The following is a 20,888-nucleotide window of genomic DNA, read 5'->3' on the forward strand; positions in this document are numbered from 1 at the left end:
ATATAATAATCGAGGGAGCCCTTCACACCTGCTGTAATCACACATTCCAGCTGTAGTGTAGGAAGGCTATCTTAGCGCCAAAACACCACTGCGCTCAGCTGGAGCGTGGGGCAAGGGGGGCGCTGTGTATAGTGCTGAAGGCTTCACTGTTTGGGGGACTTCCAGGATCTGCTCGTCTCACCTTTGACTGTTTCCATTGCCCTCTCAGTCCCTCCTTTTCAGTAATAACGATTAGAATATGTTGTTCTCTGCCACTGACCTGTTTTCTCCCTTCTTTTTAAAGTCAGTTCACCAAATAGTTATTTTTATCACAGATTTGTTCTAGGTGAATATTTTTTAGTGAACTCAAGATTATATTTTTTACATCTTATATGTAGCTTCTTAAAGGACCTGAAAGGAATATCCACCTTTGTTAAAATGTGAGCTTTTTCCCTTTTTTCTTTTTTTAAAAATTAACACTTTGCTAAAGTGCAGATTAGACCCTGTTATTGTCACCTAAAGACAAACCATATACAGCCCTAAAAGACTGAAGTGCTGGAGAATAGTTTGACCCCACAGAAGATTTCATCAAAGATCCTATGTCTGCAGCCAGTGCAGTGGATTCAGAAACAAATCCTTACCTGTATGGAGGTAGCTTAAAAATCTCAGAAGGCCTCTTTTTTATGCAGCAATAGTGTGTGTGTGTCTGTGTATTGTGGCTGACATCCTTTAATTTGACTAATTTGACATGCTTTCCTTAGCAACATGAAATCTCATGAACCTATTAGAGAAGCCTTAAAAGTTCTCTTTTACTTTTAAAATACCAAAAAATAAATGAATAACTAACATAACCCAAAGTGCTGCACCGAATTACTTTATACCACTTGGTTTTTATCTTAGAGTACAATTTTATAAGTAAGTTCCTATTCCCATTTTTGGCAGCTGAAATGTAAGTTGTCAGATGAAGACAGACGCTCAGCTCTACACTTCCTCACATCCTAAGGATTCTGCTCCCCTGGTAAAGGGCAGGATGCTAACGCTATGATGCCGCTAGGTGCTACTGCTCCGACTCCTGTAGAGTTTCAGGGTAAAATGGCATAGGGTTTCTCTGTGGTTCTGGCTTATGTGAAGGTATCTGCCAGGTGGGGAGGCTTGCTTTTCTGACACTCAGAACCTCGTTATGTTCGCCCTTCAGAGCTGCCAAGGCAGTTTGTGCGGGGCGGATACTTGCAGGGCACAGGGGAATCATTTTCCACCTCTTGTCTTCTGCCTGCCACCACGCCCCCAGCCAAAGGACTGCTGTGGAAGGGACGTGCTGGGAACTACTAGAGCATCTCGAGGCAGACAGGGGAACAGGACGGAAAAGAGACAGGGCGCTTACTGGCTTCTTAGTCTCTCTGGAAAGGTGGGGGTGCTGAGGAAGGGCATTTTCAGCAATCATTTCCTCATCTTTCCAGGGATATTGACTATTTCCTCTACAGCATCTCTGGAAAGATCTGCCTGTGAATACAAGGACATTCCGGGCTTTTAAAAAAACTAAATAGCAATCCCACCAAAATCCTTATTACTTAATTGCCACAGTTTAATGCTAGCATCTCTTTGTCCTGAGATAAAAAGAAAAGGCAGTGAGGCATCTGGCTTACCAGAGCAATAACTGCTCTTGGGTGGGGCCCCAAGCTCAGCCTCCCACCCTGACCCTGCTAACTTCTCCAGCTCCCCAGCCCTTATTCCATCGTCCCTAACACTGGTCTACTTGAGTGAAGGTCAGTGTTTTGATGATTGTAAAGGAATTGTAGTTGTAACCCCTCTACTAATCTCTTCCATGCTTATATCTGAAGAGACCAAGCATGTGCTTCATCTTCAATAATTGTTCTTTATTTGTCAACATATTCTTAAAGACAGATTGAGTGAAATAAGAAATCATGCTGAATTTGTGCAAGACTGTCAGGGGACAAATACTTGGATCATTTGCATTTGTCATCTCTGCTATGACTGGTAGAACATGTTCTAATTACAAATTTCTGAAGCAGTAAGGAACTAACTCCACAGGAAGTATGAATATGTTGAAAGGAAGTCATTTTTGTTTTACTTCCCCTCTTGTTTTAATAAGTTAAGCTTATTTGTTGCAGCTATCCACTGATCCCTGACTGTTGTAATCTCAGTCTTAAACATCCACGTCACTATCAAGTTTTTCTTGATTTTTATTTTTTAATGAGTGATAAGTTTCAAACATTTTACAGCAAACTGAATTTTATTTCAAACCTCTCTATTGTTACCCATCTTAATTTCCTTGAATACTGCCACTTTCTGAATGATGCTAGAGAAGAGAAATCTCTTAGGTTTGGGTAATGAGCAGTTAACGAGGTGACTGGCATCCAGACAGCAGGGTATAGCTGTAGCAGCTCTTCCTGCACCAGAGACCTGAACGACCTCTCCCAGCATCTACCCCTCCTCCGGCTTCTCGCCAGTCCCTGTGGCCAAGGTGATGGACAAGTGATAACCAGGAACCACTTGCCTTCTCTTGTCGTTACAGGTTGCTAGTGTTGGAATCTACTGCTCCAACTGGAGACCTCACCCGCCCACACCACATTGCGTCAGTTGTTCCCAACCGGTACCCTCGCTGGTTCACCCTAAGCCACATAGAATCCCAGCAGTGTGAGCTGGCATCCACCATGCTAACTGCAGCCAAAGGTACTGGGTTGTCTGGAGGCCTCATAATTATTTTGTTAGTTTACCTTTTTTTTCTTTAAAGGGTCACGTTTTCCATCAAATTATCAATAGTCGTGCTAATGTTGTAAGGGATCCTTTTCTTTAGGTGTCTGCTTATGAGGCTAAATAGGTGCTGCTTATTTGAGCCAGCATTTTCCTTATTTAAACTGCATCATTAAACTTGCTGCTGGCAGAGTTCGGTTTTAGTTACCATGCCGTGTAAATGGTGGGTGAGCTCCAGAAGACGATTAAAAAGTTGGGTTACGTTTTTTACTCCTGAAATATTCACCAGAAGTAATTAGGTTGGAACTAGGCAACTAGTTGCTATCTCATATTGGCTCTGGTTCACATGTGATTTTAGTCATTGAGGGTGTGTCTCGGTGTATCTTTTTTGTGAAGCCGAGATTCACAGGTATTGCAGTAACCTTGGGACATTAATTATAACATCTGTGCCACCTGGGAACATTTCAGGTAAATTAACTTGTGCTTTTTGTTTTGTTTCCTTTGTGTGTGTGTGTGTATGTATATGTGTGTGTGTCTGGTTGTATAATTTTTTTTTGCTTTGCCTTGCTTTGCTTTGATTTGTTTTTTTCTTGTTCATGGCAGGTGATGTTCGAAGGCTGGAAACAGTATTAGAATCCATTCAGAAAAACATTCACTCCTCATCCCACATCTTCAAGCTTGCCCAGGATGCATTTAAAATAGCAACTCTCATGGACAGTTTGCCAGACATCACTCTTTTGAAAGTGTCTCTGGAGCTGGGCCTGCAGGTATGTGACTGGTGGTCTTTCTCGGGGCACCAATACCTGCTCAGTAAAGGCACCATTCTCAGGGTTGTTGCTGTTTGTTTGGATTTTTTAGTGCAGGTTCGTGACTCTTTGGCGCACATTCTGTCGGACTTTAGGAGAGTACTGTGCATCACAGCCGTGGTCATTCCTGGCTGAACCAGACAGACTGCTGCCCGATGTGCAGGACTGTACAGTTAGAAACCCTATTTGTGTCTTCTGAATTAGAGCCTTAAGATCACCGTTTCTCCTTTAATGAATGAAGAAGAATTATTGCTAGTGAGAGATTTAAATAAAATAAAGCTCTCATGTGTAATAAAGATTCAGTTATTAGGGTTAAATTTTTAGAGAAAGTATGGATTTTTATTGATGTTTGCATTTTCATAATAGCTGGATAGTTCTAGCTTCTTTTTATAACCCTGGGAAAATTAGGTGAAGGGAGAGGGCCTGGGCCAGGGTCCAATTTCAGCTTCAGCAGGCCTGCTTAGACACAGGACCCAGGACATTTTGACTTAGTCCTTGTAAGTGTCTAAAAAGATTTCTTTATAAACCAGGAGCTGTAAAGTTTATATTTCTACTTTTCTCAGTAAATCTCTGTTAACATTTGTGATCCACATCCCACCCTTTTAAAAAGCAGTGAAAGAAACTGTTATCTTCTAATTGCCTACAGTATGGGGACTAGAAAGCCCCAGTTAGATGATTCATATGGTTTTCTAGTTATGGATTCTCTTTACAGTGATTAATAAGGTTAAAGAACTGGATTTCAGGAATATGCACTTCCCACATGGAATACTGTACAAGCTGAGGGTATGGGAGACTGCATTTAAGCTATACAATGACATTTTGGAAGTTTCTTTTAAAAAATAAATTCTTGGTGGGGAGGATATAGCTCAGTGGTAAAAGTGTATGCCTAGCATGCACAAGGTCCTGGGTTCAATCCCCAGTATCTCCATTCAAAGAATAAATGAACAAACCTAATTAACCACCCCCCCCAAATTCTTATTTGGCTTATTTTTGTTATCATCATTTCCCTTTTAAAAGTATGATGTAGAAAGAGCCATTAACACAAGCTTTCTGGTTATATGGAATTCTGGCAGATTTTTTTTTTTTTTTTTTTTTTTTTTTTTTGATAAATGCAAGATTACTGAGAGCTTACTCCCTGCCTCATTCTTTCTGGAACCCAGGAAGGAGCCCTACATGTAGGGCCTTTCCAAGGCTTCAGGACTGTTAAGTCCCTAGCTGTTTTGAATCTTAAAGAATGAAGAAAGCAAGAAGAGATAGTTAATTTTATCTTGGAATCTCTTATTAGAAAGTGACAAACAAAATCACATCACTAATGATGCCAAAGGTGAATTCTTTCCATAGAGTTGAGGTTGTCATCATAATCTGGGAAGGAGCAACCAAAGCCTGAAGGAATGACTAAAACAATTGTGTTTAATTGTTTTTAAATACCTCTTTGCCAACTGAGGGTTCCTAGGCAGAATTAATCATGAGATGCCTCAGGTATTTAGACCCATGGACTGTTAAAGCTGGGGAGGAGAAGAGGGCAGGGACTGTGCTTCATGTGCCAGTCTAGCCCTCTGCTTTTACAGATGGGAGCAGTGGCACACTGACTGCCTTGCCCAGGATGCCGCATCTGGGGAGTCAGCCCACCCAGGGCAGAACAAGACCTCCTGCCCCCCAGGCTGGGGCAAGGCCAGCCAGGGAGCAGTGGACAAATCCAAATTCATATTCAGAGCTTTGCTCCAGATAAGGCTGTCCCTCCTCCTGGTAGTAGAGAGTGCCCACTACTTCATTCCTTGGAATGAATTGGGTTTTTTTTTCCATTGATATAGGATAATCTTCCAAAACATCTTGTTATCCTGTCTTCACAGGTGATGCGAATGACACTGTCAACCTTAAATTGGCGACGGCGGGAGATGGTGAGGTGGCTGGTAACGTGTGCTACAGAAGTGGGTAGGTACAGTCTGGAGGGCTTTTCCGGGGGACTCATCGCCAGATTTGTCATTTCCAGATACACAAGGAACACCTTCACTCTTTGACCCTGACTTTGCCAAGGCTCCTGCCCTTCTAGCAACCTACAGGGGCTCCTTTCCCCCAACCCTCACCTGCAGCCTCAGTAATACACACTTGCATTGTTCCTCTCACATTTGTGGGGCTCCAACCCCTTACTTAAAATGGACTACGTCATGGAGTAAATAATTTTTATTCAGTTGTTCTGTCATTCTTAAGGTGCTTTTAGTAACTTTTTGTGATAAAAGTTTATGGTTTTATATTAAAGGGTGCCAGAGTGACTCTCTGGTAGGTTAGAAACCATCTTTGAAAGTAACTTGAGACTGTGGTTTAGTGGGTCAGTACACTTTAATGAAAATTATGTAAAGTTACCTGGTTGCACTGAGTTTTTTCTTCATCTTCTGAGGGCATTCATCATGGTATCCAGTAGAGAAACGGCCACTGGGTGTGGTTTAGGTGAGGTTTCAGATGTGGGAGAGTTTTTCGTAGCCATAAGATCCCCTGGTTGCCCTTAGGTGTAATTTGTGAGACCCTTCAGCCAACTGTTTCCTCTCTGCAGCAGTATGTTAGAAAAAACGAGAATGCCAGGACAAATGAAATGATGGCTGTTTAAAGTAAATGTTAGTTAAACTGTCGTCTTCCTATTTGCATCAGAAAAGGATACACACCACTTGCTGAGAAGACGCTGCCACCTCAGTGTGTAGATAACTGACACAGCAGATACTGTAAAAGCATTCTTGTTAGTTTTCTTTTCTTATTCTGTAATGGTTTGTTATTCTGGAAAAACGGAAACTGGTCTCACTATGAAAATTATGTTTAGATTATTGAGGTGATGCTTTAGTGAAGCAATACAAAGATAATACCACTTCAAAAACTGCCACCCAGCTCCCTACTCCTGCACCAACACATAGGCTGAATTTCTCTGTGATTTAGTAGCTTCTCTTTAAATGCTCACATTTAGGATTTTCCTACAGCTGAAGCATATTAGGTCAGTGTACTTAAAATGGTTAAAGACCTTGCCAGCCTTTTTCAACATCTGAGTCATCTGTATGTCTGCTTCTGTTGACTTTTTTCTCTTGATTATAGGTCACATTTTCCTGCTTCTTTGTGTGTTTTATCATTTTGCATTGTTTGTACTTTAAACTTACACACACACACTGCATAAAAACTCCCTGTTTTGGCAAGGGTGGTAGTTTCTCTGACTCAGATTCTGTAGTGGGTAACTGACGGGAGGCCCCAGTGAACTAGAACTCATTAGCAAAAAGCCATTGTCTGAAATGGCAGGCAAGCAGCGGCACAGTGCAAATCCCAGCTACCGAGAGGATTAGTTCTTTATTGCAGGAAGTTCATGTTCCTTTCAGGCATTTCACTGAATAACAATCTATAATAACCTTATTCTAAAAGGTTGCTCCCAGGCACGTTACCTTACAGGATTTTCTGGCCTACCTCGTGTCCTGTGATGGTTAACAATGTAAGCATCGATTATAAAGTGGAAACAAGGCGAGACCTCTGGGCAGCCTCCCGTCAGTAATAGGGCTTCTCTGTGTTCCGTGCAGGTGTTTATGCCCTGGACAGCATCATGCAGAGCTGGTTCACGCTCTTTACTCCCACAGAGGCCACAAGTATTGTTGCAACCACCGTGATGTCCAACAGCACCATCGTTCGCCTCCACCTGGACTGCCACCAGCAGGAAAAGCTGGCCAGCAGTGCCCGGACACTCGCATTGCAGTGCGCCATGAAGGACCCTCAGAACTGTGCCCTCTCTGCGCTGACCCTGTGTGAAAAGGATCACATAGCTTTTGAGACAGCGTACCAAATTGTTCTCGACGCTGCTACCACCGGCATGAGCTACACTCAGCTCTTTACGATAGCACGGTACATGGAGCACCGCGGGTACCCCATGAGGGCCTACAAGCTGGCCACCCTGGCCATGACCCATCTCAACCTGAGCTACAATCAGGACACGCACCCTGCCATTAATGATGTTTTGTGGGCCTGTGCGCTCAGCCACTCCCTTGGTAAAAATGAGCTCGCGGCTATAATACCTCTGGTGGTCAAGAGTGTCAAGTGTGCAACGGTACTGTCAGACATTCTGCGCAGATGCACTCTGACCACTCCTGGCATGGTGGGACTTCATGGAAGGAGGAACTCTGGTAAGCTCATGTCACTGGACAAAGCCCCCTTGAGGCAGCTCTTGGATGCCACGATTGGGGCCTACATCAACACGACGCACTCACGGCTCACACACATCAGTCCTCGGCACTATAGTGAGTTCATAGAGTTCCTCAGCAAGGCCCGAGAGACCTTCTTGATGGCGCATGATGGACACATTCAGTTTACACAGTTTATCGACAACCTGAAACAAATCTACAAAGGCAAAAAGAAACTGATGATGTTGGTTCGGGAGAGGTTTGGTTGATAGAACTTGTATGAATGGGGGTGGGGGGTGGGGATGGGAGGGACGGTTTGTTTTTACTTGAGCCTGCCTTTGTACCCTTTTTAACTTAAAGAACAGAGCCACACCGGTATTATATGTGTATAGTTATATTGCGTTTGCAGACTAAATTGTCATGTTGTGAAAGTTTGTGTGTTTTTATTTTTTCCCTTTTTCTTTTTTTTCCCTTATATTGTATTTTTTAAATTCTTGTTTTGTTTTGTTTCGGTTTTGTATGAGAGAGAGGTTAAAAAGGTTTGGTTTACACTGAGTATATGTTGTCAAGTGGCAAAAGTCCACATAGCTCTCCTGTTTTCTGTATACGTTCACAGCCTCAAAAAAAAAATTGAAATGGCTTTAAAAACCAAACAAAACACCTCCATCCTGTGATAAGTACCTCGAATGGATTCAGCTTTACTCCTTTGTAACTCATCTTTACATTTTCAGCATATTTAAACAGACCAACAAAATGAAATACTAATAGTTAAAAGGCTGACCCACGTGGCTTTGCAGTGCTGTTCGTCCAGAAGCATGGCACACAATGCTTGTGCATGTGGAAACTTAGCGACTGTCAACATACATTCTCAGGGATTTATCAAAAAAAAAATTAAAAAAAGAATGAGAGCATTTATTGTACTGTATATATATTATAGTATATGTCTGAATATTGAAAATATAACATTAACTAATTTATAAAAAATATTCTATGTAATGCAAAATACTTGAAGCTGCAGTAGCTTGGTTTTAAACAAAAACAAAAAAACTGAGAGAAAACCTATCAGAAGGACTAAAAGTGCGCCTTGCTTCAGGGTTGGCTCAGGCGGTGAACTTCATGCTGGGCATCTATGCAGAGCCACCTTTTGGATTGCATGGTTGGACTGAGATCTATTGGGAGAACCTATATATGTATATATATTTATACAACTTATGTATACATATATATGTATACACACAGACACAAGACACACACACACCATCACCACCAACAACCACTACACCACACATGCTTGTAACAGGCACTAGAATAAAGAGGGACAACAAAATACACAGCCAGAGCAGCAAGCCTTAGCATTAAGAATATACAGTATGCCGGAACTGGGGTTCGTGCCTCCTAGCCTAGGAAACTTAAAAGAAATATCCTTTTGACACAAACGCAAAACGTTTTCCAAAACAATTGACATATGATACATTACGCCTTTGCAGTGAGCTAATAATAAGCTAACCTTTGTGCACAAATAACATTATATATATTATATATCTATTCTGCATAGGTATTTTGACTTTGTGCAGGACAGAAAGTTGTGTAGGTATGACTGTTCTACTTTTCAGTTTTCTTTCTTTTTTTTTAAATATATTTTATTTTCTCTAGAATTACTCAAAACAAAAGCAGCCTTCTATCTTGCCTTGTCTTAATGCTTTAAAATAACCAAACTGGAGATCTAACTACCAAACTGTTCATTATATTATTAAATACCAACCTTGGTTACAGTATAGTGTCTTTACTTTAGCTGATGGTTCTGTAACCTTGTGCTTTTTAAAGCAATTTTTATGTTTTGGTGCAAAAGTTGTCCAGTGTCTCTTGTTCCTTCATTAGAGAACATGCTAGAGGTATGTTTGTAGGTATTTTTGTTTAGAAGAACTATTTCATGCGCTCCATTTTATTTATTATAATAGGTAAAAAGAAAAAAAAAAGGTTGTACTTCATCACCCATGTAAACATGCTCATGAAGTTGAAAGTAATTAAGATTTGATACACTGATATCAATTTATTTATGTAACTAAATCACTGTTTTATAAACTTGTTAATGATCAACAATTTTTGTTTTGATTAAAATTAGTTTTTTGAAAGTTGATTCTGCCTCCTTTATGGTATATCTCTAATTACACTTGAATTTGGTGATTTTGGACCTGGGTATTACCAAATCTCCAAGTGTGTAGTACCATATTCGTTCATTAAATATATATGTACTATTTTCTAGGTCCTGGAGATACAATAGTGAATAAAACCAGACACTGGAGCTTAGCAGCTGCTTAGTGGAGTAGACAGACGTAAATCAGATAATTACAAAGATAAAATATGAGACAGAATAGCCAATTTTTCTTCAGTCTGTACACTTGGTCATTCCTCCCTAATAAACTATAATTTAAGATGCTCAGTACTTGATATATTTAATAAATGCGAAGTTTGTGAGAGGTTTTTGTGTGTGTATGTGTGTGTGTGTGTGGTTTAAAAGGAAATTGCAGTGAGGGGTAAATGCTGTATATAATAAACATCTGTCCTGCCCCATCTCTATCAAAGATCTAAATGTAAAATGATGCAATGGTTTTTTTGTGTGTGGTAAAAACCACATCATAAAATGTACTACCTTAGCCATTTTTTAAGTGTACAATTCAGTACTGTCGAGTATAGTTAAATTGTTGTGAAGCAGATCTCCAGAACTTCCTCATCTTACAGAACTAAACTCTATACTTGTTAAACAACCGCTTTTTCTCCCTTTCCCCACCCCCTGGTAACCACCATTCTTCTTTCTATGAATTTGATTGCTTTAGAGACCTCATATGAATGGAATTATTACAGTATTTATCCTCTTGTGACAGGCTTATTTCACTTATGATGTCCTCACAGTTCATCCATGTAGCATGTGAGAGGATTTTCCTCCTTTCTATTTTTTTGGGGGTGGAATTAGGTTTTTAAAATTTATTTCTTAGTGGAGGTACTGGGGATTGAACCTAGGACCTTGTGCATGCTAAGCATGCGCTTTACTACTAAGCTGTACCCTCCCTCCTTCCTTTCTAAAGCTGCATAGTATTCCATTGTAGGTAAATGCCACATTTTGTTTATTCATCCATCACTGAACGATTGAGTGGCTTCCACCTGTAGGCTATTGTGAATAGTGCTGCTGTGAAAACAGATGTGAAAATAGTGCTGTGAAAACAAAGAAAACTTCTTTGATGCTCTGGCTTTCAGTTCTTGTGGATATATACCCAGAAGTGATACTGACAAATGTTTTTTGAAGCTACAATTTTCAGTATAATTCAATCTCTTGAAATATTTTTCTTTTTTAAAAATTGAAGTACAGGCAGTTTACAATGTGTTAATTTCTGGCATACAGCTTAGTGATTCAGTTATATATATAACTTCTTTTCATATTCTTTTTCATTATCTGCTATTACACGGTATTGAATATAGTTCAATATTCAATTTGGTTTTTATCTAGTTTATACATATTAGTTAGTCTCTGCAAATCCCAAACTCCCAATTTATGCCTCTATCCCCCTGCTTTCCCCGCTGGTAACCACAAGGTTGTTTTCTATGTCTGTGAGTTTGTTTCTGTTTTGTAAATAAGTCCATTTGTCTCATTTTTTCAGATTCCACATATAAGTGATATCATGATATTTTTCTTTCTCTTTCTGGCTTACTTCACTTAGTATAACAATCTCCAGGTCCATCCATGTTGCTGCAAATGACATTATTTTTGTCCTTGAAATATTTTAAAAGTTTCTCTGACATCCAGTCTTAACAGTGGATTCCAAATGTCAAAGTTAAGTCAATAGGTGGAAGTTAAATGAGTCCATGGTGACATTAAAATAAAATTAATGACAAGGAGAAATAAAAATTTAAACTATAAAATGGTATGAGGATTTGTTCTTTTTTACAAATTGATTCTTACTTTTTTGAAAGCTGATGCTGCCTAAGGGTAAATATAAATTCACGTGGGTCCATTAAAACACTGGGGCATTTCATAATGAAGTGGACTCTAAAAAGACAGGAGAATGCCAGCAAAAGAAGAACGAAGGTAACTTGACTTAGTAAAGAGTCTGAGATCTTTTCCTGATGAAAAATTTGTCAGTGTTCATTGACCATCTTTGCTGTGAAATCTTACCGTTATCATGAGACCTTTAGAAAAGAGATGGAGACCAAGGATGTCAGACAAGTGAACTCACACTGCTCATCCCTGTTTTAGCTAACATTCTTCAACCACCATGACTTCAACTCCTTGGTCAGAACTGTGGTCAAACAGACAAGCTGACTTGATATGTACGTGTTTCTTACCTTCCAATGAACCCATGCTAGAAAAAGCCCTGATATTGTTAAAATTTGAATAGCAGGAAGGAGAAAGGGAAAAAGGGACACACTTAGATAATTAAAAGTTAAGAGAATTTGTTCCTAATTGAAACCTGGACTGTAGAATTCTGCATTTCACTGCTCTCAATTTGTGATTTCATTTGAGAACAGAGGCTACAGTTGCAGGGGTAAATGAATGTTTCATGACCTTCAAATAATAAGTCAGTTGAATAAAAATTATGTAATTGTAGCCACAATATTATAATAGTATAATACAGTAGCAAAGGAGAACTGAGCTTTTCCCAAATTGCTAAAAAAAATTGTTAAATGGCAGCTATTTCAGGAATTAATAAATGGTCAGTGAGAAGACAGGAAGATGTAGGAAAAATTATGATTATGTAATCTGATACATTTTAGTGAAAGAAATGTGAGTGAGGTAAAATTTAAGATGAACTGTTTTACACCAGTATAAGGATGGATTCAAGGTAGCTGAGGGTAAAAAAGACTGAAGTACAAGATGTATTGGAAGGATTCTGAATGGCTTGTTTAGGAAGCATCTTTTGTGTGCCTACCATTTGATAGGCATGGTTGCAGATGCTAAGACAAGTAATGAACCCAAAATGCCCATTCTCATGGAGTATACATTCTAAGTGGGAGGAAGACATACATAATTTATTAGCTAGAGATATGTGTTATAAGGGAACACAGAGGAAGGGGTGCTACTTTAGGTAGAATGATCAGAGAAGACTCCTGGTGTGGTGAGATAGGAATAGGTATGCCTGAGGAAGGGAGGGAGGGAGCTGACCATGCTGACATCTGGCAGTTGTGTCTTTGAGGCAGAAAGAACAGCAAGTGCCAATCCCTGAAGCGGAAGTTTGGGGCTGTGCCTGCCTTGTCTGAGATCCGCAAAGGAAAGGGACCATGGCTGGGGCAGAATGGGGTGAGGGGACAGTGAGGCGGGCAGAGAGAGAGGGAGGAGATAAGGCTAAAGAGTAGGGAAGTTGGAGTGAATAAAAATTACCTTTAAATTTTTATTGCTATGAGGGTTTGTAGGTCATCACAAAGATTTTTACTTTTTGTTTGAAGGATCCAAAGTAGAGTGGGGAATCTTAAGATCTGACTTGTGAGATGAGACTCCATGTGGTTAGGACGGCAAAAGGGAAGCAGAGAAACAAATTAGGAGGCTATTCAAGCAATTTAGGCAAGAAATTGGGGTCTATGGCATCTGGAGATGGTGACAAGTGGCTAGAGTCTGCCTGTCTGACAAGGTTGAACCACTTCCTGATACTAGATGTGGCACATGAGAAAGAGAACCATCAGATACAACTCCAAATGTTAGATCTTGAGCAACTGGAAGGAAGAAGTAGCCAGTAAACTGAAATAGAGAAGATGCCAGGGACAAATCTGGGGGACGAAGATTGGTTCAATTTTGAACACGTTAAATTTGAGATGCCTGTGACACCCAAGTGGAGCTTTCAAGTAGGAGTTAGTTCAGGAGAAAGATCAGGAAGTTAATGAAGATAATTTGATGCAAAACAGAGTCTTGTAACGTTCATCTCCCTGACTGAATCGTGACTGTGACACAGACCTTTGCCAGTCCTTTCTCATCTTCCTAGTTTCTAAATGGTGGCTGCTTCTAGCACTCAGTCCTCCGAGCCCTTCTTATTTTTGTTCTCTATGTAGTGACTCCATGCTCTTAAAATAGTTTCACCACAGACAGGAAGTGAGCTTCTGGTCCTCACATCTCACAGCTCTCTGTCAGAGAAGGGCTGTCTTCCCTCACTTCCAGTTTGGAAAGTCCCAAGGAGGACCCCCCTCATGACATGGCCCCTGACATAAGGGAAAAGTTCACAGGGCACAGACATGGCCACGCAGGGGGTCTTATTTATTAGGGTGTGGTATTCCAGAGAAGAAATTTATTGGGGTTAAGGGATTTGAGAATTCCTTTGCAAGCATCATTTTTGGTGTCTTCTTTGTCAGGAACCATAATAGCCCACTGGCAGGCAGCCATATACATCTAATTGCCTTATGAATATATTGACTTGCTCCTACCTTGTGCTGTCTTTGGCAAGAATAGAATACTTTAAACATTTTGGAGAATCTTGAGTTGCTTAAAAGCCAGTTAAGGGACTAATGATCCCTATTAATCCCTACTTCTATTTTTCTTGTTTTTCTTTTCTCAACATTTTATTCAGAAATTTTCAAACATGCAGAAAAATTGAAAGAGTAGTGAAGAATGATACTTTCTAAATGTCCACATAAGCTGTGAAACCTGAAAAATGTTTTGACAATTCATGTTCATAGGTCTCGTGACTCAGTGTGATATGATGTGAATCGCTCCCGTACAGGGAGCCTACATCTAAAACAGGAAAGGAAGAAAACAGCCCCTTTCCTTTTCTCTTTGCATCAGAGCCAAGCTGGAAACACCTTCCTACTCTAAGTAGGGAGAAGTATAAAGAAGGGAAAAAAAATGCTTTTCAAAATGAATTGACTAATTTCAGTGTATTAACAATTAGAAAAAAACCTTCAGTTCTACTGATAAACCCTAACTTGAAGGATGTGGGTTTATCTTGAAGGATGTTCTAACATAAGTATATACAAAGGAATTTTGCTTTTCTTCCATGGGTAGTTTTTCAAATGGGCTGCTACCTTGTAAACATGTTCCTTTAAGTAATACAAAATGTAGAAAAGATGAAATATACTTCAGAAGAGTTTGAACACTGATTCCATTTTAGTGCATATGCATATTCACAGATATTGAAGGAATGTTAGGTACCAGTGCTAGCACACTTTGGTCCTATCTTACAGTTTTGGTTATCATCTCCGTAACAACTATCATAATAATAATGATGGCAACCAGAGAAGATTTTCCACAACTAAAGACATAAAGAAGGAATCACAAGATGAGTAGGAGGGGAGGATTCATGATATCAAATTCCATACTGCCTGGGTGAGTGACCCACAAACTGGGGAATAATTCTATTCCAGAGGTTCTCACACAGGAGCGAGAGTTCTGAGCCCCATATCAGGCTCCCTGGCTCAGAGGTCTAGCACAAGGAAGATGAGCCCCCAGGACATTTGTCTTCGAAGGCCAGCAGGGCTTAACTGTAGGAACCCCACAGGACTGGAGGAAAAAGAAAATCCCACACAAAATCCCACATACACTGGACCCAGGGCAAAAGCAGCAGTGTGATAGGAGCCTAGGCCAGACCTACTCACTGGTCTTAGAGTCTCCTGGAGAGGCAGGGAGGGCTTCAGCTCACCCTGGGGATAGACACCGGTGGCAGACATATTTGGGAACATTCATCCCTGTGAACACAGCTACTTGTGGCTGCCATACTGGCTCATTAGTACCAAAACTTGGCCCCACCTAATAGCCTCTAGGCTCCAGTGCTTGGATACCTCAGGCCAAACAAGTAACTGGGCCATACTCATCAGCAGACAGGCTGCCTAAAGACTTCCTGAGCCCACGTCTGCCTCTAGACAGGCCCCTAGACATGGCTGTTCTCACCAGAGTTCCAAGACCCAGCTTCACCCACCAGTGGCCAGGTACCAGCCCTTCCTGCCTGAAGGCCTGCACAAGCCTCTAGACCAGCCTCACCCACCAGGAGCAGACACCAGAAGCAAGAAAACTATGAACCCATGGTCTGCATACCAAGTCTGCCAATAGCAGGCCAGACCCTACCACTAGCAGGCCAACGCAACTTTCAAGACACCCCAGACTCAACACCCAACAGTGTCAGGAACTGGCTGCCTCTCACCAATGATCTGATTGAGCTCTGAGATCCCTGGGCCCTTCAATCAGATTTCTGGGAAACAACTCTGCCTGCCAGTAGTCCAGCACTAACCCCAGGATCTGGATTCACCTGCCAGTGGGTGGGCAACAGCCCCAGTGTCTTTGGAACCTTGAATCCATCCACCAGTGAGGCAGCAGTAGTCCTGGGGCCCCCAGGTTTCCCCTAGGGTTCTGCAACCAGCCACCTTGTGATCAGGTCCCACTAAACAGCAGCCAGCAGCATCCACACAGGCAGGACCTGGCAACAGGGGCCAACCAAGCCTACCAGCCCACCCACATTGTCATCCCTCCACAAAAAAAAAGACCCATGCAGCCCTCTTAGGAGGAACCCCTATAGCACACAGCTTGGATGATGAGAGGGGAGTGCACTGTTGGGCACATAGGACATCTCCTACAGAGGGCCACTTCTCCAAGGTCAAGAAATGTAACTAACTTACCAGATACATAAAAATACAAATAGCAACTCAGACAAAACGAGGTGACCGAGGATTATGTTCCAGATGAGGGAACAAAATACAACTCCAGAAGAAGAATTAATTGAAGCAGAGATAGGAAATCTACCCAAGAAAGAGTTCAGAGTAATGATCGTATGGATAATCAAAGAACTTGGGAGGAGAATGGATGCACAGAGCAAGAAGGTAAAAGTTTTTAACAAAGAGCTAAAAAATATAAAGAACAACCAGAGATGGAAAATGCAGTAACTAAAATGAAATATACACTACAAGGAATCAACAGTAGATTAAGTGAGACAGAAGAATGGATCAGTGAGCTGGAATACAAGAGTAGTGGAAATCATGGCCATGGAACAAAAAAGAAAAGAAAAGAAAAAAGGATAGCTTAAAAGCCCTCTGGGACAACATCAAGTACACTGATATTTACATTATAGGGGTCCCAGAAGGAGGAGAGCGAGAGAAAGGGCCCAAGAAGATACTGGAAGAGATAACAGCTAAAAACTTCCCTAACCTGGGAAAGAAAATAGTCACCCAAGTTCAGGAAGTGTAGAGAGTTCCATATAGGAGTAACCCAAACAGGAACACACCAAGACACACTGTAATCAAAATGACAAAAATTAAAGATAAAGACTGAATATTAAAAGCAGCAAAGGTAAAGCAATAAGTAACATACATGGGAACTCCATAGGGCTATCAGCTGATTTTTCAGCAGAACTTCTGTAGGCCAGAGAAAATGGTATGGTATATTGAAAGTGATGAAAAGGAAGCACCTACAATCAGGAATACTCTACCCAGCTAGGCTCTTATTCAGATTTGATGGAGAAATCAAAACTTTACAGACAGTCAAAAGGTAAAAGAATTCAGCACCACCAAACCAGCTTCACAACAAATGTTATAGAAACTTCTATAGGTGAAAAAGAAAAGGCCACAACTGGAAAAAAAAATTATGAAATTAAAAAGGTCACCACTAAAGGCAAATATACAGTTAAGGGAGGAAATCATCCACACACAAAGCTAGTAGGGAGATTAAAAGACAAAAGCAGTAAAGCCATCTGTATCCACAACAAGCAGTCAGGGGTACACAAAACAACTAGATGTAAAACACGATATCAAAAGCAGTAATTGTGAGGGGAGAAGAGATCAAATGCTGTTTTAAAAATGCATTTGAAATTAAGAGATCAGCAACTTAAAACAATTATGTATACGTATAGACTGCTATACAAAAATCTCATAGTAACTGCAAATCAAAAATCTATAATAGATATACACAAAGTAAAAGGAATCCAAACATAACATTAAAGACAAACATCAAATCACAAAAGAATAAAAGAAGACTGAAAAAAAGACCTACAAAGCAAATCCAAAATAGTTAACAAAATGGCAATAAGAACATACATATTGATAATTACCTTAAAAGTAAATAGACTAAATGATCCAACTAAAAGACATAGCATAGCTAAATGGATACAAAAATAAGACTCCTATATGTGCTGCCTACAAGAGACTCACTTCAGATCTAGAGATACATACAGAATGGAAATGAGGGGATGGGAAAAGGTATTCCACGCAAATGGAAGTCATAAGACAGCCAGGGTAGTAATACTTTTATCAGACAAAATAAACTTTAATATAAGGACTGTACTAAGAGAAAAAGAAGGACATTACATAATGATCAAGCAATCAAAACAAGAAGATATAATGAGTGTAAATATATATGTACCCAATATAGAAGCACCTCAATATATAAAGCAAATGTTAACAGACAAAAAAGGAGAAACTGACAGCAACAGAATAATAGTGAGGGACTTCAACAACCCATTTACATCAATGGAGAGATCATTCAGACAGAAAATCAGTAAGGAAACACAGGCCTTAAATAATACATTAGACCAAGTGGACTTAATTGATATTTATAGAGCATACTATCCAAAAGCAGCAGAATTCACATTCTATCCAAGTGCACATGGAACATTCTCCAGGACAGATCACATGTTGGCCCACAAAGCAAGCCTCAGTACATTTAAGAAAACTGATATCATATCACACATCTTTTCTGACCACAATACAATAAGATAGAAATCAACTATGAGAAAAAAACTGCAAAAAAAACCAACCCTAATACATGGAGGCTAAACAATATGCTACAAAACAACCAATGGATCACTGAATACAAATACAAAATTGCCTAGAGACAAATAAAAACAAAAACATGACAATCCAAAACCATCGGAAGCAGCAAAAGCAGCTGAAAGAGGGAACTTTATAGCAATACAAGCTTACCTCAGGAAACAAGAAAAATACCAATCAAACTAATTTTAGACCTAAAGCAACTAGAGAAAAATGAACAAAACCCAAAGTTAGTAAAGGGAAAGAAATAATAAAGATCAGAGCAGGAAAAAAAATGAAATAGAGACTAAAATATCAATAGAAAAGATCAATGAAACTAAAAGCTAGTTCTTTGAAAAGACAAACCTTAAGCCAGACTCACCAAGAAAAAATAGGACAGGGATCAAGTCAATAAAATCAGAAATGAAAGAGGAAGTTACAACTGACACCACAGAAATATAAATGCTCATAAGAGACTACTACAAGCAACTATATCCCAATATAATGGACAACCTAGGGGAAATGGACAAACCCTTAGAAAGGTCAATCTCCCAAGACTGAACCAGGAAGAAATAGGAAACATGAACGGACCAATTACCAGTACTGAAACTGAATCAGTAATTAAAACACTCCCACAGGTGAATTCTACCAAACATTTAGAGAAGAGTTAACACCTATTTTTCTGAAACTATTCCAAAAATTTGGAGAAGATGAAACACTTCTGAACTCCACCATTGCACTGATATCAAAACCAAAGATATCACACAAAAAAAGAAAAATACAGGCCAGCATCACTGATAAACATAGACACAAAAATCCTCCACAAAATACTAGCAAACTGAATTCAGCAATACAGTAAAAGGACCATATAGCATGATCATGTGGGACTTGTCCCAGGGATGCAGTTTTCAGTATTCACGTATCAATGTGATACACCACATTAACAAACTGAAAAATAAAAACTATATGATCATCTTGACAGATGCAGAAAAAAACTTCTGATATAATTCAACATCCATTCATGATAAAAAATAAAATAAAAAACCTCTCCAGAAAGTGGGCATTGAGGGAACATGCCTCAACATAATAAAAGCCATATATGACAAATCTATAGATAACATCAAACTCAACAGTGAAGAACGGAGAGCATTTCCTCTAAGGTCAGGAACAAGACAAGGATGCCCACTCTTGCCACTTTTATTCAACATAGTTTTGGAAGTCCTAGCCACTACAATAGGAGAAGAAAAATAAATAAAAGGAATCCAAACTGGAAAGGAAGAAATAAAACTGTCACTGTTTGCAGATGACAGAATACTACTCAAAGAAAATCCTAAAGATGTCACCAGAAAACTACTAGAGCTCATAAATGAATTTGGTAAGGTTGGAGGATACAAAATTAATATACAGAAATCTGTTTTACTTCTATACACTAACAATGAATTATCAGAAAAAGAAATTAAGAAGATAATACCATTCACCATCACATCAAAAAGAATAAAGTACTTAGGAATAAACTTACCTACAGAGGCAAACGACCTGTATTCCAAAAAGGTTAAGATGCTGATGAAAGAAATTGAAGACAACATAAGCAGACTGAAAAATAAACCATCTTCTTGATTTGGAAGAATCAGTATTGTTAAAATAACTGTACTACTTAAGGCAATCTAGAGATTCAATGCAATCACTATCAAATTACCAATGGCATTTTCCACAGAACTAGAACAAAAAACTTTTAAATTTGTATGGAGACACAAAAGACCCCAAACAGCCAAAACAATCTTGAGAAAGAATGGAGCTGGAGGAATCACACTCCCTGACTTCAGACTATACTACAAAGCTACAGTAATCAAAACAGTATGGTACTGGCACAAAAACAGACACATAGATCAATGATAACAGGATAGAAAGTCCAGAAATAAACCCATGCACTTATGGTCAATTAAACTATGGCAAAGGATGCAAGAATATACAGCAGCAAAATTCACATCCTATTCAAGTGCACATGGAACTCTGGAGAAAAGACAGTCTCTTCAGTAAGTGGTGCTGGGAAAACTGGACAGCTACTTGTAAAAGACTGAAATTAGAACATTCTCTAACATCATATACAAAAATAAACTCAAATGGATTAAAAACTTATAAATGTAAGGCAGGACACTCTAAAACTCCTAGAGGAAAATATAGGCAGAACACTTCTTGACACAAACCGTAGCAACATTTTTTTGGATCTGTCTCCTAAAGCAAAGGAAACAAAAGCAAAAATAAACAAATGGGATCTAATTAAATTTAAAAGCCTTTGCACAGCAAACCAAACTATAAACAAAATGAAACTACAACCTACAAAACGGGAGAAAATATTTGAAAATGATGCAACTAACAAAGGATTAATTCCCAAAATATACAAACAGCTTATACAGCTCAGTATCCAAAACAAACAAACAAACAAACAAAAAAACCCAATCCAAAACTGCACATTTCTTCAAAGAAGATATACAGATGGCCAACAGGTACATGAAAAGGTGCTCATCACTGATAATTATTAGAAACATGC

The 20,888-nt window shown here is 39.5% G+C and overlaps 1 protein-coding gene across 2 annotated transcripts in view; it reads left to right on the forward strand.

Moving 5' to 3' along the window:
• Window positions 1-9,773, forward strand: part of ZSWIM6 (zinc finger SWIM-type containing 6) — a 175,341-nt gene extending 165,568 nt beyond the window's left edge. For both annotated transcript variants that reach the window (XM_031445781.2, XM_064480902.1), the window contains 4 exons: window positions 2,513-2,670; window positions 3,295-3,458; window positions 5,348-5,429; window positions 7,043-9,773. In XM_031445781.2, coding sequence (XP_031301641.2) covers window positions 2,513-2,670; window positions 3,295-3,458; window positions 5,348-5,429; window positions 7,043-7,905 — 1,267 coding nt within the window. In that variant the 3' untranslated portion in view covers window positions 7,906-9,773. The remainder of the gene's footprint in view (window positions 1-2,512; window positions 2,671-3,294; window positions 3,459-5,347; window positions 5,430-7,042) is intronic.
• Window positions 9,774-20,888: the final 11,115 nt, after the last annotated feature.

The sequence above is a fragment of the Camelus dromedarius genome, chromosome 3, assembly GCF_036321535.1.
Source record: "Camelus dromedarius isolate mCamDro1 chromosome 3, mCamDro1.pat, whole genome shotgun sequence".
NCBI classification, from domain to species: domain Eukaryota; kingdom Metazoa; phylum Chordata; class Mammalia; order Artiodactyla; family Camelidae; genus Camelus; species Camelus dromedarius.